At 36.8% G+C, this 19,522-nt stretch overlaps 1 protein-coding gene and 1 long non-coding RNA gene across 2 annotated transcripts; both read left to right on the forward strand.

Moving 5' to 3' along the window:
- Positions 1 to 9: 9 nt before the first annotated feature.
- On the forward strand, positions 10 to 4,773 carry LOC114154860 (uncharacterized). Its single transcript, XR_003597632.1, has 2 exons — positions 10 to 1,894; positions 2,150 to 4,773. It is a non-coding gene; the product is annotated as an uncharacterized LOC114154860 (long non-coding RNA).
- A 4,989-nt stretch (positions 4,774 to 9,762) lies between these two features.
- LOC114154636 (aquaporin-3-like) lies at positions 9,763 to 17,348 on the forward strand. The gene is made up of 6 exons (XM_028033929.1): positions 9,763 to 9,962; positions 13,480 to 13,606; positions 13,777 to 13,914; positions 14,024 to 14,139; positions 14,241 to 14,458; positions 15,979 to 17,348. Exons 1-6 carry the CDS (start codon positions 9,855 to 9,857, stop codon positions 16,184 to 16,186), a joined length of 915 nt encoding a protein of 304 aa, XP_027889730.1. The 5' UTR covers positions 9,763 to 9,854; the 3' UTR covers positions 16,187 to 17,348.
- Positions 17,349 to 19,522: the final 2,174 nt, after the last annotated feature.

A 19,522-nucleotide genomic window follows, 5' to 3' on the forward strand; every position in this document is an offset into this window, starting at 1 on the left:
CTTGAACACCTCTTCTGATCACTCCTTTGATTCATCTGAGCCGAGTTCTTTCCCCTTCCAGATTATGATCGTAACGAGGCTCAGTGCAATACTGAGAAGTTAAGAAATGCATCTGTACATGTTTTGCACCTGTATGATGGTGAAGGACTTCAGATAGCTCATTGTTTTTACCCCTCATGGTGCATTTCTGGTGCAGTTCCTTGGTAATTATTGACCAAAGCTGATGGGGAGCAGGTTTTTTTTTTTTTTTTTAGAATACTGACCAATTTCCACCTTCTGGAGATTTTTGTACATTCTTTGCTTAAAGTGTTCAACATCTGTTCTCTGTCATTCCACTTTATTAATCACACAAGTCTGTTCTTGCGTGGATTTCTTTGAGTAGATCACTTATTACAAACATATGGTGCTAACTTCATGTCGATAGGCCCCTTTAAAGCTTTTTATTGTTTGATATACCAAGCAATAATAAAAGTCAATCCACAGAAATGTGGCCAGTTTTGATCTTTATCTAACTTATTTGGAGCATTTCTCATAACGAGATCAAAAATCAAATGTATAAAGACTGTGATTTTATTATTAATATTACTATTTTGATTCAGTAAACTTTAGAAAGACCATGTAGTAAGGCAGAAAACAGTTCCCACCCTGCTGACATTTAGTCAACTGAGTTGTAAGTTGTAAGTCACTGTGAAGGGTGTAATTTTCTAACTGAAACTGGATTCTGGAATTTTTTTTTTCCTGTTTGTTTGGTGATGTATTATGTTGAGCATTGTTTTTGATACACCTTGTTTCAAACTGAAACTGTAGTCAAAGTACTGTCAAGCAGAGACATGTCTTTTCTGTGTAGATGGCGGTTTTAGATGTTCGTTGCTATATGGGATTCGTGGAAAGGGCTGTTCCCTCTGCTTGTGTTCTAGGAAAAATATCAAGGGAGATAACAGACACGGCCCTCAAGGTACATCTATCATACTGGGTCATTAGATTTAATCTTTAAGCACAAGGCAGCTTTAATACCCTTATAAATGAAACTTCGAAAGGTCTAATTTGGCTTTAGACTGATTTAGTTTGACAAGTTTTTCCCAGGAATGACTAAATGTGGCTGAGGATTGTGCAACCACCATATTATCCATCCTACAACATCGTGCTGACTTGCAAATAATAAGGCGGGATTTCTCTTGGGGGAACGTGTGCCATGTTTATGTTTTTTTATATCTTATTAAAAACTAAATAAGTGTATCGCAAAGACTGAAAGCCGAAGTAAAGTTTCGCAGGACACAGATGATTTAGGCAAAGGATGGGGGCGGGGGGGTTCAAAGGACATTAATACTTAACTAAACCCTTTATTGGGATTTTCAATAAATGTGGGTTTTGAGAGGGGACCTAAGGAGGGGTCTCTGCTTAAATGGGCTTCATCATCTCAAACCCTGAGGGTTCAGACTTCACACTCTCAGCCCTTTAGCTGACCTCTGACTAATAGATCAAACTCCTGAATGCAGTTTGCAAAGTATGTTCATGTGCAGCATTATGGAGTCAGAGCTGAGAAGGGCCACGGAGAGCCTTACTTTAGAGTGAGGCGGTCTGTGGAAAATTGATTCTGAGACACTGTTGGAACCAGAGTGAACAGACTACAATAAAAGCAATATCTCCTGGCTCCTTGGCTTAAAAAAAAAAAACACTCTACCTTGAGCTCCTCACCATCTGGACCTGCTTAACATGTCTTTGGTTCCGACAGGTGAAAATGCTGCTGCAGTTTTTTCAGGAACGGCCAGATAAAAGCTCGTCAACTTTTTGAACTGAACTTGTTTTGCTGTTATTTGAAGGGAGAGACGTCACCTTTACAGAACAATCCCGTTCTTGTATTTGAAGACTGGAAACAGAAGGAGTCGAAACCTAGGTAATGTTGGTCTCACAAATTGCACATATGTAATATGTACATATGCTGATAAACTACCACAAAAGTCAGCATAGCTGCAAAGCAGTGTAGAAACAATATGCTGTTTTTATTTTCTTTTTGCATTTTTATCATTTCTTTGCATTTTAGGTTATTTCATTGACTTTTGTGGGCTTTTCTGTCCGTAACAGAAAATCACTAACTTTTGTCCATGTTCAACTAATCAGAGCACCTTCTCCCATTTGTTTGGTTTGGCAGGACTGGCTGCAAAGATTGGGAGTAAAATGGAGAGGTTTCATCTGGATATCTATTTGTTTCTGATGCATTAAAAGTTTCTAACAGAGACAAATCATGCATTATTTATTTTTTGTTTGTTTGGTTTTTTGGGGGGGGTTCAACTTTGATTTCCAACAGAATTTTCTTCCTATGAGGATCTTGGCAGCTCATCCAGGGTAACTGTAAACCTCTCAGCTTCACTGACCATTATTCCCCTTGCTTAGGTTGCCGGCGTGAGTGTGCGGCTGTATTATTTCATACTCTTTTCATTTTCAGATGATGATGTTACTGCAAATGCCCAATCTAGGAATATTGTTTATTAGCCAGACACAGGTCTAAACCTTTCCACAGTATCCTGTGTTCCTTGGTCTTCATCATGCTATTTGTTGACTAAATGTTTTCTGGCAAACCTTTGGTAGCTTCACATAGCAGCATTATTATTACTAAGGTTACAGTCATATTTCCAGTCCAACCTGCCTTATTGTGGCATCTTTTCACATGCCACAATGAGAGTTTGAAGCTCTTTACAATACTCAAGAATTACCCAGACATATGTTTTAAGGTCTGTTTTTAATAGTCTCAAAAGAGATTCCTCCCCGAGGAGAAAATGCAACGGTGATCTAGACAATTCACACACATTCACATAATCCAGAACATTCCTCTACAGGAGGAGGACTCTGGAATGTACCATATGTAAACACATACCACATTCCTTCTTAAACTTTGAACATTAATCATATTAGGAGAATTTATTTTCTCCAGGTATGAGAATTGTTTCACATAAGCAGTTCTCATGTTCTCAAGCAGTCCTGTTATTTTTACATGTATTCTCCAACCAAATGTCTAGAGAAGTAACCCAATTTGTAAATAGAGTCTTCCTTGATGTACCTTAACCATCTATACTGGACCAGTGAAGTAAGACCAGCTAACACAAACAGTAGTGTACGTATAACTGCTTAAATAACATAAATCTCCTTCTTCATGTTTTGGTCTTTCTTGGTGCAAATTTGATGTCTGTCCAATCATGTAGATATTCCAAATGCTTTCATTAGAAAGATTCCCTAAGATCTACTAAGAAATATTTGGATATGTGGTTTAAGAAATATTCTTCTCACCTGAAAATATGAATTAAATATAATCTTTAAAGCAGCTGGTGCTGGGGAATGCTTCAGCTCCTCAGGTTTCTGAACAGATTAAAATGAACCTGTGGTACCTGTCGGGAACAGACTCAAATATGTGGACTGAGCAATGGTCTTAGGCAAAGGTCTTAGTAATGTGGTGTTTAGTTTCTGAAATTGCCTGTTGTGACAGCTGGTGAGACAAAATGCTGGTGGGTCACTTCTTAATATCTCTTGGACGCTTCCTGCACTACAGTAGGGTCTGCCAGCTTGAAGCAATAGGTTTTTCATTGTCCTAGTATGCGGGAGCAATCTACAGACAACGAGGGCTTGATTCACCACTCAGACTCAAGTTTTGAAGGTTAGAGCTAAGACTAAGTAAGTCTGTTTTGGAACATTACAGATTATAAGGTTCTGTGTTTGCTTTTGTGCCCCATCCAGTGGAAAACTCCAGCAGGCACAAGCACTATTTGCTACTAGGATGAGAATCAACAAGTCCAAGCCTGAGGCTGTTGTCCCTTATAAGGTCATTTGGTAACTCCCAAGTTAGAATAAATTATTTTCGCCATCAAAAGATGTCTCTTGGCCCCCATTCATGAAGAAATTGGTAGGAGAATGACTAATTAATTATAGAATAACTAAAGACCCGAACAATAATACTTGGAAAAACAGGAGAGAGGAGTTGTTCCCAGCATGCCTGGAAACACCTTCTGGTGTGAGAGTGGTCTTGTTATCTAAAAAGGGGATCAAATGACAGTCAATGCTCTGCTATGTAAAAGGTCATCTAAATGGGTTCCAATATTTCATGAGGACACATTCTGGACGTTTCCCAAATGAAATGGGGCTGAAAATAGACCAAGAAAATGTCTTGCCTAGCTTCAAAGGGACGCAATATTAAAAATATAAATAATGGCATTTATGTTTTACTGATATTAACTAACTGAATTTCACCAGTGTTTCACATCATTAGGTTCCAACTGACTATTCAATGTGCAAAAGCTTTTTCTTTCTTTCTTTTTTTTTTGAAGATTGGGCATAGCAATGTTTCGTTTTGTTTTGGGGGGTTTTGTGTTTGTTTTTTTGTTCTACAGTACAAACTTGACCACGAAATTCTAACCTAAATAAATCGATGCGATGGCACGGAGATGCTTTGCTGGAGTACAAGACATGGGCATACGTAATGTATTCTTATTGTTGTTGTGTACCCTCAGTTGTACAGAGTTCAGAGAGTTAGTTCAGTTGACGTTCCAAGAACTGACGTGTGTTTGTATCCTTTCTTGCTAAGTCTAGATCTAAGACTAGATCATCCACTCCTTGCTGCCTGAACTTGTTTTTTCCAAGAAGTGACCGTACAGAAAATGTGGCTTTGGATTGTTGTCACACCTGCAATAAATATGCAACATGTGCAAAAAGATAAAACACCTGTATTATTTTGCTTAAATTCTTGATGTTCTTTATGAGAGGAATAAATTTACAACTTGTTTATTACTTAGATTGTGTCTTTATGCTACTGAGCGTGCCCCATGTTTTGGAGTTCAGCTTTATTTTTGGTGTGTTTGGTAGTGTGACAATCTGTCTGTCAGGGTCTTGCAGAAATTTATCTAAGATTTCACTTGGACTGGTTCCACATTTTAGTGAAAGGAAAAACTAATCTTATGTACCACCGATAGCGATGAGATCATGACAGAAACTTTTCTTTGTGTGGTTTTTGTTCCCCGAACAGCAAGGCTTTTGTTTAATTCTCCTTTTTAGAGGACTAAATCAACTTCAGGTGACCCTTTCTTTTAAGAATATTAGAAGGGTACAATCTATTTTAAATGCATTTTGCTGGTGCAGTTCTGCATTCCGGTACAACACAGCAATGTTTTTGTTTTGAGTGAAGACATTCCGGGTTTCTTTGGGGGTTTTTTACCATGGAGTCCTCCGCCCCTCGACCCTTCACCCCCAAATATGAATTCATGAGCATTTTGATTTTTTTTTTTGTCATATTACAATCACATATTTTAATGGAAATGTGACCAACACGAAATTGCAAACATGAAAGTCAAGGATTCACGATTTTCACATTTTCATAAAAATGTATATTTGAAAAGTATGGGGTTTTTTTATTTAGGTGCCCCTAAATTGTATCCAGGACAAGCAACTGCCTTCTTAATAGTAATTAGCATCCATTTTGTGAGTGATTTATCTAGGCTTTTATCCCTGTCCTGTGAATGCTTCAAAGGTTTGTTAAAGAATATCAGTAAACAAACAGCATCTGGAAGGCTGAGAAATCCAGCAGGCCAGGCAGGAAAAACCTCTTGCTGTAAATTAAAGGGGCGGTATTATGTATTTTCCAGGAACATGGGCATTTTATATAATACCGACAGTTGTTGTAAAATCCTTGTATCATACATTTGATGCCTTGTCTCTTTAAGAAGCTCCTACTCTTTCCGACATTCTGCCTTCAGCACATCATCACAACAATGCCTGTCATTGTGCCATTTACAGGTGGCCTCAGGAGCTTTGCACTGAGAAGTGTTTGTTATGATAAGCTCAGCAGACTTGCAGTTCCACTATCCATTACCCAATTGCTGCTGCCACTGGTGGAGCTGAGTGGGGAAGGCCCGTCCCCACAGGGGTGCTCTGTGAGGAGACACAATATAAAGCTAAAAAGCCACAAAAAAAAGGTAAATTTTACCAGCATTATGATAGGGGGATGTTGATAGAACAATAGATGGAACTAAACACAGGCCAATCTTGAAATACTATGGAGAGAGAAGAGTGCCAAATTACAATAACTAAATCTATTTTTTTTTTAAATTAAAACGTCATTAATTTATTAAAATTGAAAATAGATAGAAGTATAACTTAATAAATCTATAATTATGTGTGCCGTTTTACATAATACGATAGTTTTGTCAGACTTTAGAACTAAACATGCTGAAGCAGCTCTTGGTTTTTATGCATCAAAAATGTGGAATCATCTTCCTGCTCACTGTAGGACTGCACCCACCCTGATCTCATTTAAAACAAGGTTACAAACCTTTTTATTGGTTGTTGCCTACTCTCAAACTTTTTTGAACCTGATTAATTTTAACTTTTGTGTGCTTTTTCTTATGTTGTTTTTTAACTTCTTTGAGGCGTCTGTGGCTGAAAGATGCCATTTAAATAAATTTCCCTTGCCTTGGCTAGTGTTTAAACTGCTCTGTGACCTACTGTTTGCACTTGTTTGTTGTGAAATGAATGTTGTAACCAGTTGACTTTGATGGTATGGATAGGAACCGTTTGGGCTTCTATAAATGTCCCAAGAGAACCGCTTGGCACTCTTGCAACTCTCACGGACACAAGACCTCTGTGGAATCTGTAACCTGCTACGGCATAGTAAAATAAACATTTTGTATTGTTTATTTTACTTATCACTGAACGGTTTGAATTATCTTTGTCTCCATATGTGGTACTTTGTCTTGGTCTAACACATACAATTCTTACAAAATGTATGAAGCTGGTAGTTGCAATGCAACAAACGGTAAAGGCTGATTGAAATAACATTATAAGGTTCCCAAAGGCTTAATTTTCCTAAATTAACAAAGGAAGAAGTAACGAGTTACTTTTTCCTTTGTAATCCTGGTAAAATGTGCAGACGCTGTAAACAACCAGATCATGTATCATGTTAGCGAACAGTTTTACAGACACATCTGACTAAAAGTTATGCCCCCATCCCACAATAAATCCTTCATTACCTTTCAGCGCCTGTTAGGTCTTCCATGATGGAAAACAACAGGCACACTGGCACTCTCAGTACCAGTCGTACACATCTGGTAGACACATTGTTTACTGGATCGTCCATAACAACCTCTAAAATGGAAGCTTAAAAATTACAAGAAAAACACAAGATAGAAGTTTCGTAATTCTAATGACTCCTTTTTCCTGGAAGCAAGGTGGTAGAAGTTTCTTTGGGAAGTTGTGCACCGTTTCTTTCCTTGTTACCCTATCTATTTCTTTTTTTCTGGTGAGTCAAGCTATTCCAGGAAAAGATACCTAGAAACATGTGGGTCAAAAATGCAACTCTTGCTTTAATTTTGACATCACTCTAGAAGCCGAAAAAGATAAAATCACGAAGTAAAACCACGTGGACAAGTCAGAGTCAGAACCTAAATGTACCTCTAATACTTTGAGGTCAAAATGTTAAAGGTACACTTTGTGCTTAAGTGCATTTTTGCCTTTAAGAAAATCCACTTATTATCTTGAGATACAAATCTGGGCCAAATTTTATGCCTCAGGTTTAAGTTGTGTAGAATTGAATATGAAAAAAAGAACACAACAAAATTCAAGAAAGCAATGACAGAATTTATTCAAATAAAGAAATTAAACTTCACAAACAGTAAGTATCCTTTACAGAAGGTGGCAGTATGCTGCAGGAAAAAACACTGAAGAAAAGGTTTTTTCTTAGGGGTAACTTACTTTAGTTGCTGGTTGGAGATCAAGAAGCAATCACCAAAATATGAAGCGTCTTACGCTCTAGCGGTTACATCTGTGAAATGTAAGTTGAAATCCAACATATCAATAAGTCTTAAATTGATGGAAAAATACAGAAAAAGGTATTGATATGCCTATGACTAATGACAAGGCCATGTCTGATTGGTTTTAATTGGAACCACATTTCTATTGAGTGAGACATGGGGCTGATAAGCTTTCAAAAGAACTGATCCGATAAATATGTTGGGAGAGAACAAGCGACAAATGGTTATGTAAATGCGTAAAACAGGCATGAATTACATTACAGATGAATTTAGAGCATCACTGCAAGAAGCACAGAAACTTAGCATGTCAAACCTGACTAAGAATTGAGGAGGAAGTAGATTTACAGTGCATGGCTTTAGACTTAGACTTAGAGACTTAGACTGACTTTATTGTCATTTTGCATGCACAGGGTGTATACAGAACGAAATTTCGTTGCATACGGCTCAGGACAATGTTTTGAGCTTTCAATGTTGTGAGGTTACTCCAGAATAAAATAAAATACAGTATAAAATATGAATATAAATATAAATATTCATATTTTATACTGTATTTTATTTTATATAATACAGTATAAATATATAATACAGTATATATTTAGTATTATGATTGTTGATCTTAGATATGCTGGCCTGAATATTTCACAAACTGTTGATTTGTTTGGAGTTTTACACAAAGTCATACCTCCAGTTCACAGAAATTGGTTTGAAAATTAAAAAAATATATAGTGAGCAGCAACCTTATAAAGAAAAATGCCTATGTTGAAGGAGAATGGGTCTGGTTCGGTATGATATAATGCCTGTCCAAAAAAAAAATCATCTTGTTAGGGTTAATATTTTCATGTCCAGCATGTAGGTAGGCTGCTTGCTTGTACAAGTCTGTTTTGATCAGACTTGTTGATAATTTGGCTTTGAACATATTTCAATGCATTTCTGTCCAATTTTGTGCTGCCAAAACTTACAGAAAAAGTTGTTCACCTACTTTAGAAAGTTAGTGCTTAGGATTTAAAATCACATTATTTTATGACTCAAAATCTGTGTGTACCTGAGCACAGCTAGCAGAGCTCTTTACATAACAGCTAGGCTACAAGGGACCAATGGATAACCTCTTTGTCACTTGTTCTATGTCATTATAAACAAAGAAAAAGCCATAGGTTAAAACCAGAAAATACAGATTTGATTAAACATGATGTGCACAAACAACAATACAGTTTTGACAGACATGCCAAAAAAAGTCTGGTAGCTATCAGGCATGCAAAATGCTAAATCTCACTAGTACTGACGTAAATACACACAGTAAGTTGACAGGAGTGAAAGTTGAGCTTAATGAAGGACCAGGATTCAATGACTGGATCAAGACAACCCTTGTTTTGATATTTCCATGTTACCAGTCCAAATACTGTGGCTGATATGTGTCATTAGACAGTGGAGTGTGATACCAAGTGTTATGATTTAAACTTTCTTTTAATAAATGTGATTGTTGAAGTATATTTGAAATGTATTATTTACATCCTACTTTTTGTCTAAACTTGAACATCAGTTTCTCTATATTTTAGAGGAAGCACCATGGAGCAAACAGGGACTCGGCGAGTTCAGAGCACCATGCTTGTTTAGGTATTTGTACCGGTTTAGTTTTTTATTACAGAGGCAGATGCTGTACTTCACCCATGATTTTAGAGAAGTGATTTAGATCTGCAACAGGTTTTCTGCTTTTCCAAAGCTGTACCTGGAACTACAAATTGTGGTTTGTATGATCATTCTTACAGACACCAAAATGCATATTTCATTTTCTCACACTGTGGGGAAAAGAGGAATGGAAGAATACCTAGAAGTGGGGAAAACATGCATTTGTGTTTTACATGTTAGTAACTTTTAGGGAGGGGGAAAAAAACAGCCTGAGAGAGAAACCAGACTGTGAGTCACAGATGATGGGAGGTGATGTGGGCAGGTCCAAGCCTATTTCTGCTATTTAAGAAGGAGCTCTGGCCCGCCACCTTCAGAGCCACTCAGGAAGACCCTGTGCATCTGCTTTGTTTGCATCTGCTCACCAGCTCACCAGCCTTCAACAAAATGGGTCTACAGAAGTTTATTTTGGACAAACTGGCCCGCTTCTTTCAGATCCGTAACCTGCTGCTGCGCCAGGCCCTGGCAGAGTGCCTTGGCACTCTCATCCTTGTGGTAAGTTGGTGTATATGTGGTCCAGACACCACTTAAGATGCTCACTTAGAGGGATAAACTGTGGTATGCATTTTAAAAAAAACACACTTACAACAAAAAGATGCTATGTACTTTAAAGGGACTCAGTGTAAATCCTTAAATGTCATATATATACACACACACATTATACCGATTGTATGAGCAACCCATATTTAATCTAATGAAAGGTAAACTGTATTTTCTGATAAGACATGAACTCTGCACCACAGAATAGTTTTGTCTTTCTATTCGTTAAATCGTAAAGATAGCAGTCCTTCTTATCTAACATCTTTGAATGCAGAAAAGTGATGGATGACGGTGAAATAAAAGAGGTTGATGAATGTTCCTTTCTCAGTCAAAGTGGACTGAGATGAAACAGCAAAGTAACTCGCTGTTCAGGGCCACATGTTAAATAAACCATTATTTGTTTAATCAACATACTGGAACCATAAAAAAGTAAACCTCCTTTTATTTTTCATCATGTGTCAAGTGTGTTTTTGCATTAGAATATGTATATGAAAATATGAAATTTTCTCTATAATTAATCCAATGGGAAAGAAATTTTATGTTCTGCTTTTCCTAAGTTATAATTTAGGGATTGAAATTGGCTTTCTGTGCCACAGTAACTTTATTTTTTATTTATTTTATTTTGAACATGATCACAGTGTAAAACTCAGTGAGTTCTGGTTTACTTCAGCCATTGTTTAACTGATTCTTTGGATATAATTAGTTTTGAAGTTATTGATTTAAATGCTGCTAGCACATCGCGTTAAGCAGGAGACCATAGAGTTTTAACATTGAGTTACCTTTTACTTTGGATCAGTACCACCCTGACTCCCTTTCATGATCCTTCAGGCAAAACGGCTCCAAACTGAAATATTTTTGACGTTAAAAGGCTTCAGTTGTGAATGCTGTGATGTAACTAGGCGTGGTGAAGTTACCTGACAGGTGGCATATATGAACAACAGGTGGTTAGACTTTACAACAGTGACACGTTTGACAGGATTTTACTTCCTCAGTAAATTCAACACATGTCATATAAGGGTTTTATTTCTTCTAAAGGAACTTATTATTTCATTTTATTTCATATGATTCAGTAATTTTCACTATTTAGGTTTTAAATAAAGCAGTTTGGTAAATACAGAACAACTAATGATGATAAATTACATTTTAGGGTGTGTGCATGTGTGGGTGGGTGTATCTGCATACCTGCATTGGTTTGGTCTCTTTAAATTGTTGCGTCACCAAACAGGATGACTTCAGTCCATGTGGGGGGAAAAAATCTAAAAAGAATCATCCGTTGTCGGACGTTTTCAAGTCAACATCTGTACTTGTCAGAACAGATTATTGATTCATCTTGATTAAAATGTCAAATGCAGGAAGATAATGACTTTTGTTATTATAATGCAGCAGGTCAGAATTTTCCATTAAAGCATCTGACAGTATTGCCATGGCCATGTGAGATCCTCCTGCTGAATTCGAAAAGATGCCACACAGGTGGGGATTTAGAGAAAGGGATCTGGCCAGAAGGGTTTTTCTCCTACAGACAATTGCCAAGTGTGTGTCTCAGTGGGCTGAGACACATACTTGGCAAGAGGATTTTTACAAGCTCCCCAACTGTGTTCAAAGTTCTACAGTAGCTATGATTAGATGCATAAGTTGGTTCAGTCTTGTTTGCTGCTACAAAGCAAACCACAGCAGGATAATATCATGTTTTGTCACACTTATGTTCAATTAAATGTGGAGCTTTTAAACAGAATTCAATCTGAGTAAGGAAGCATGCACTTCCAAGCTGAAGGTTCATCATTTGTAATCTAATGCGTCTGACATTAAGGACTAAACACTGCAGTGCTGTGGCTGCATACACTTGTCTGCAGGCAAATTTCCCATAGTTTTTATGCTTTTCTTTTCTTGACTTATGGTTTTAGCAATAATGACAGTGGTGTGTTTGCTATTTTCTAATTATGCGGCTCACTGAAATAAATATGTGCATCTCCTCCATTTCACAAAAAGGATTTTTCAGTATGTTTTTTTCTTAAATGAGGTTTTCTTGTCCTTTAGCTCAGAGTTTTCAAATCATTCCTTCATCTGTGAACAACACAAATTTGCTTCCAGATGTAACTTTTTCCCCCCCCTTTAAATGTTAGCGAATGTAACCTTGGTATTCTGTGCCAATGTTATGCACTTGAATCCTGGTATGAACATGAGACAGTGATGACTGTGGGCTTTGACAGGTCAAATCTGATGAGTGATTTTGAAAGTTCAAGTGAGTGAGTCTAAAATTTGGAAGAATCTCCTTAAGGCCTTCTTCAGATGCTTCTGCTGCTGAAATGGAATGCACATTCTTTCAGCCGAGCTGTAAACGAAATAATTCTTCCAGCCATAGTGGTCACAGCTGGAAAGACATTGAAGGGGTTTTTTTTTTGCATATAATTTATCAAAGCCCATGTGCAAAAGAAAAACAAAAGCAGGATTGGTGGTTCAGACTACTGAGTTCAGCGACTTTGGCCACTCAGGCGTCAGTTCTCACTTTGGTTATCCCCAAGCCTAACCTCAACTTCTGAGCGGTGTGGTTTTGCTGAATCGCGTGCTCATCCTTTGGTTCACAAAGTCAAAGCCTAAACATGGATCACACAGATCTGTAAGGCCAGGCATCTAAAAAAAAAAAAAAGCAGAATGACAATAAAAAAGGGGGGGGAAACAGTTGAAAGGGTCAAAAGCAAAACAACAAAGCTGTAAATTCTTCTTTGTGTTTTCCACAGTGAAATCCTTTTTTGACCACTGTGTACAAAAAAAGTAGACAGTGGTAGATATTCTTTTCTTGCCCCAACTGGCTCCCGTTCTATATATTTTCTATATAAATTCTATGTCTATAATTTAGACATTCCATTTTATATTTTACATTTATTTTTTTTAAATGTACATATTTTTGTATATAGTTATTTGTCGTCGTTGTATACATGTTATTTAACAGAACAAACTTTAATATAGTGATAGAGTTATGTGTCTTGTGCTTTCAATGTATGAGAATAGCCCTCTTCTGGTTCCCCTTTTGAAACTTTTCTAGAAGATTTACGCTCAAAATTAGGAAACCTCAGTGACCTGTTCATACACACAGAGCACTGTAGTCCTTTGTTATTTCAGAACCACAATAGAGTTCATTTTTTCCAGCTTCAATAGTTTTTTGTTTAACTGGGTTCACTGATAACATTCGTCCAGGTGCATTTTCATCTCTCAGCTTGACCTTGATGCATGACAAAAGAAGTGTTGTTCATGTGTTAAAATGATAAAAAATGATCAGAAATGATGATCTCTGTGTGTTGGGACCACACTGAAAAATCCATTATTAGAAGCAACTTTAACGAAGCACTTTTTTTTTTCTTTTTCACTGACAGCAACTGTCATTACTGCTCCTCGCAGATATTTACATCGAGATATGATTCAGCATCAGCAAACAATATCATGTTATGTAAAGTCAACCTGATTTTCTGCCTTTTAGATGTTTGGCTGCGGCGCTGTGGCCCAAAGTGTGCTGAGCGGTGGCACCCACGGCAGGTTCCTCTCTGTCAACTTTGCCTTTGGCTTTGCTGCCATGTTAGGCATTCTGATCTGCGGCCAAGTATCAGGTAAGCAAACTCACCACACTCCCACACTCCTTGCTAATTGTAATCACTTTAAATGCTTGTTTTTGGACGATGACCATATCATCATTGTTAAATTTTACTTAATATAAACTTTTACATCATGTCATGCCTGCTCTGCAGTTCATATGATGTTTACATGATGCCCCCTGTAGGTGGACATTTGAATCCTGCAGTGACATTTTCACTTTGCCTGCTTGGAAGAGAGCGCTGGAGAAAGTTCCCCATGTATTTCCTCTTTCAGACAATCGGAGCTTTTTTTGGTGCTTCCATTATCTTTGCCATGTACTACGGTAAGTAATGACTCCTGCAGGGATTCAACAATTATCCTATCACATTCAGAAAACTTTCTGTGTCAGATTGTGATATGTAAATATTGCTTTTTTCATTCTTCTGCTTTAGATGCCCTGTGGGACTTTCCAGGATGTTTCAATCTCACTGACGATTCTTCCACTGCTGGCATTTTTGCCACCTATCCCGGAAATCACCTCTCAATTGTGAATGGATTCTTTGATCAGGTACTTTAAAAACAAATTTGTTTTGTTAACAGAAAACTTCATATTGTCATGAAATCTACGTTTTTTTCATTCCCACATGTCTTTTTTTTTTCTTTACACAGATTATTGGCACGGCAGCCCTCATTGTTTGCATTCTGGCGATTGTGGACCCGTACAACAACCCAATCCCCCAGGGCTTGGAGGCCTTCACTGTGGGATTTGTGGTTCTTGTCATTGGACAGTCAATGGGCTTCAATTCTGGTTACGCTGTCAATCCTGCCAGAGATCTCGGACCACGTCTTTTCTCTGCTATCGCTGGCTGGGGAACTGCAGTTTTCACGTAATAAACAAATTCTTGGCTTCTTTTTGGCCAGTATTTGGGGGGATGGAGACTCCATGTGAGATCTAGATTTGTTAGAAGCCTTTAGACTTACATTAACCCCATAGCATAGCTCATAATGGTCACAACTTTTACCTTTCAGAGGCGCCAAGAATTCTTTCTCTTAGTTATGTTCATTTCGGTGTCTATTAAAGAAAAAAAGCTACTAAATTCAAAAGTTGACAAAGAATGATGAAAGTGCTTTTGGCTCACCAAGCTCAGAGACAATAGCTACCCAATTCAAAAATAGGCGATAGCAGTCTGCCACTTGAGCTGAAGTTTATTAGCTTTTCATCAAGTGATGAGAAATAAATCCCTTAAATCTTAGATTTCTAATTTTTTTGTTCCATAATTTTTGGAAAAGGTTGTTTAAAAATGAGGAACTGTTTATAGTTGGTGAAGATGAACCAGACATCATTATTATTATTATTATTATTATTATTATTATTATTGGTAGGTATTTTCCTTTCGAACCTAAATAAAAGAAAGAACCACAGACAACGTATATGAATTTTATGTAGAGCTTTTGCAAAAGGAAAACGCTCTATCAAAACCTCTCCTCCGATCAGTTCTACAGAGCGTTCTGACCTGTTCTCACAAAAACTCCTGTTTTTATTGTCAAAGAAGGACAGGCAAGGGGGCAGTCAGGAAAAACAACAGAGGTCGTAAAGCTTCTAACCCAAACATCTAACAACCCAGGTCCAGATGTGATATCTGATCAAAGGTCTGAGCCCGGTTCAAATCTCGGTCAATACTGTCAAGAAAACAATATACGACTGATTAAATTAGGAGGTGTTCTTGCAAAAGGGTTTAAAGTCTGAGAAACTCAGTGTTATCTATTTCTCGTAAAGTTGAACAGACAGTAGTGACCTCCAGGTCATTTAAAGAAGAGAACACTTTAAACAGAAAATCACTTTAAACAGAAAATCACTTTACACAGAAAATCACTAAGATCTATAGACTTAAGGTGAACTAGAGTAAGAATAAAATGATAATACCAAAAAATCTCTAACAATTATTATTATTATTATTATTATTATTATTATTATTATTATTATTATTATTATTATTATTATTATCAACATGTTCACTTCCATGGAGCACTACAAAGATTTATCTTTGGTGCAAAGTTTTCTATTCTTTTTTGGTCTGTCAGGACTGATGCATGATTTTTTTATTATGTATCAGTAAACATAATTTTAAAAAAAGGTGAAAGAAGTCTCATTTCTATTTCCCATTTATTTGGAAGAAATGTTATCATATGGAGCTCACTTTCTGTTTCAAAGAGAAGTGCAGGCACAAGGGGTTGTCATCAGAAATAACTTCTAAAGTAAATTTTCTACCCTATTAAAAAAAATAATGAAACGATCATGTCTTACAATTTCAAACTGTATGTTTTATTGCTCCGAAATGCTATATTTCTTCCTCTTTACGTCACTTGTATCATTCTCAATGACATTCTTGTCTCTTTTTCCCCTCAGGTTTAAAGATGGCTGGTTCCTGGTGCCGATTTTCGCCCCATTCATTGGTGCCATTATTGGCACGATGATTTATCAGCTAATGGTTGGCTTCCATGTGGAGGGAGAAGTGCGTGACCGGGAAGAGAACAAAAACAAAGAGGAAAATCTACAACTCAACATCAACTCCAACCCCAAATCTAATTATAACGACAAAGAGGCTAATTGCTAAAGCTAGGTTCAGAAGGACTTGTCCTGAATGTTAGACACATGCAGCAAGTGGCTCCGAAATCTACACACGTAAATACCGATATAGCACAGCTGTATTATTCCTGCCACTTATATGTAATATGTTGAAACAGTCCTAATAACACATTTTCTTTACATTGTTGTGTAGTTGTATTATATTGTAGAGGAATTTTTGTGTACAGTATGAGTAGAGACACTATTTCTAAAGGATTTCAAGGATTATTTCACTTCAGAGATGTTAATCTGAATGAACGTGTCTTATCATCTTTTAGCAGTATTTTATACTATGACATTGCTTTTCTTGCAATTTTTTTATATTTTTTTGTCTGTCAAGTAAGTTTTCTAGTAAAGAGTCTTTATATGGAAATTTGAGATTTTGTTGTCTTTTATTTTTTTGTCCTGGTCATTTTAACAGATAAATTCAAGGTAACATTTAGCAAAATGCCAACTAATGAAAGTATGTATTTGGAAGAACATTACAAAAATAAAAAAACAACCCATAAACTGCATCTAGTTAATAAACAAATCATTTCTGTGTACAGTAATGATTACTGTAAACAATCATTACAGTTAACTAACAGCCATGTTTGTTAACTGTGTTAAGCTGAGCAGACAGCAGATTTCCGGTTACATTCTGAGATTAACCACTGTTCTTTTTAAACAACTCTTTTCAGCTGTTGTTCACGCAAGTCCAGTCCACCAAAAAACTTTTACAAAAAATCCCACATGTCCTTTTCTTTTTGAGACAAATACATTTTTTTGAAAAATGTTTACCCAGATAAAACTGTCCCTTTTAAAGAATTTTTGGTGCTTATAGGGAAATTATTAAATATTATCATAGTGTTTGTATAAATGGCATTGAGCTTTTGTTTTGCTTTTTTGCTGGGGTTTTTGTTATTGTTGTTCTTACAGCGGTTGATGTTTTTGCATATTGTGCAACTGCACGCATATTGGGTGTAAAACTAAAATGTTTCTGGTTTGTGTTTTGTGCAAAGGCTGGGAGGAAATGCTTTGATTCCAAAATAATGAAGTTCTGTTTTTATGCTGTAGCCTGAAAGTAGCTTGCATTACTCTTTTGCTTTTATCAGGTGGTGTCTGTAATCAGATTACATCCGATAAAATAAAAAGAACAACTTTAAAAAGTATAAGCTTATCATGCCCTTCTTTAACCAATTTTTTTTTGCAAATCATGAAGATTATTTTTGTGGATGACACACTAGTTGGACTATATCATTTTGGTCATATTTACATCCAACATGATATAGCATGATTTGACATAATTTACTTCTCAAGTAAATATTTAGAGCTTTATTGTTCCACAAATAAAGCATGCCTTTGCAGAAGTGCAGTGAAACAAACAGCAAGACTAGACAGGAAAATCAACAAAGGATAAATTCCTTCAGGCAAAAAGGTGGGTAAAAAACAGCTGACATTTCGGTATTTTAAGCTTCCCATTTCATGGCTGCTTCTCAGCAGTATCTCCAAGCTCTGCTTTCTCCATATGCACAAATCATCTCATGCCTTGGTACTCCATGCCAAACATTCCTCTTGCAAAAGTTTCTTGGCAAATCTGTGAAAAACATATTGGGGATTTAACATCCTTGCCCTTTATCCATCTTCTGATGTGCACACCGTATCGACAGACAGACTTCTCTAAAAGAAAATGAGTGCAAGTCCTCCCAGCTTCAAAGGAGGATTTGCAGGTCAGCTTTTTGTTTGGTATAGATCCCAAAATCCAGCAATGCCCAATTCTTTTCAATTTACATCCCTGTTAAAACAGGCAGCTCAGAACATTTGTCTCTGCAAGAGAAAAAAAAGTAGTTTCATCCACTATATTTGCACAAATCCATCTAATTTAATTAGAAAATAATTGAAAGTTCATTTATTTCAATAACTACATCCAAAAGCTCAGAGGAAGAGTGGAGAGGCATAAAATCCAAGATGCTTGTATGCGGCGATGTCGTGTCGTCTGCTCATGTTGGATCACTGGGTTTTATCAGTTCCAGCGTCAGGTCGGCCATCTAACAGAGATTTTATGCCGCACTTCATTCTTTGTTTATCTGACTTGCTTTATAAAGTTACTGGTTTCACTTTCCAGCAGAATTTTGCATCTACCCATACTGCTCCTCTGTCATATTCATGGTATAGCAAGCACTTTCTTTTTGAATGAATCTAGATTCAATTATTGACATACAGTACATTTACCCTGCTACTCAATGATACTGTCATTTATTGAGATGTGTTGATTGTCATTATGTCCAATGAGATAAAATCCTCAATTATCAAATTAAGAGTACCATTTAAAATAGCGTTTTTTCAACGGGAGTGGTACGGGGGTTCAGAGGGCGGCAGGGGTCACTGGCGGAAATTTTTACAAAAGAGGGGCTCTGAGATTCCTTTGGGGGGTGTTTGCGCCAAGGTAAACTTTACACCTTGCAAAGTCTAAACAGCAATACCAGTTTAGACTTTGAGCAACTTGCTAAAACGGTGTTGTGTAACATTAAAACATGCTTGGCCACAACTGTATCGATGGTAGCTCTTCTTCTCTTCAGTGTTTCTGTTAGCTTATTGGTGCAGCCCTACGGTTCTGCTACTGGTAGCTTCACTGCCTCAGTTCAGCGTTACACCGGCTCATGACGTTGCTGTGATTCACTTGTCTGGTGTCTGATTTTCAAATATTTTGTTTTACTGAGGATTTTTGTACATTGAGGATTTTTTGTGGCAGTGCTGTGATCATGTCAAAGCATCAACTTATATTAAAAGTGTTTTATTGTCCGTCTGGATGCTGCCCGCTTCTATGGAAGGATAACAGAATATTGCTCTTTTATAATTACTAAAATCAAGATACACTCACTGTGTATCCCTCAGAAATGTTAACCAATAAAGAAATCCATCCACGGGTGATTCCACGATAGAGAGCATTTATTTTATACATTTAACATCGGTGCTGAAAGTGATGAAACAGTAGCACTACAGCACTTTTGAATTTAAATTGAACACATTAGTCTGTGTGTAATTATTCTTTATAAGAAGTTTCACAGTAAGTTAAGTTACTGGCATTAACAGACACATACCATTCATAGCCTTCTGTTAGAATATGAATGTAATGCCTCAATAAAAATGTTTTAAAAATTAAACACTTTCTTTTAAGTTTAGAAAAAAGATTTACTTAAAACATGTTGGACATAAAGGCTGCTTAAAAGAAACAAACAAGAAGGGAACACGATACATGGGAGTTAATGACATATATTGTATAGCTTCCTGAAAGATGTGTAGTAATATCTAATGAAGACAGCTGTTCTCAGTGTCAAATTAATCC

The sequence above is a fragment of the Xiphophorus couchianus genome, chromosome 12, assembly GCF_001444195.1.
Source record: "Xiphophorus couchianus chromosome 12, X_couchianus-1.0, whole genome shotgun sequence".
Taxonomy (NCBI): domain Eukaryota; kingdom Metazoa; phylum Chordata; class Actinopteri; order Cyprinodontiformes; family Poeciliidae; genus Xiphophorus; species Xiphophorus couchianus.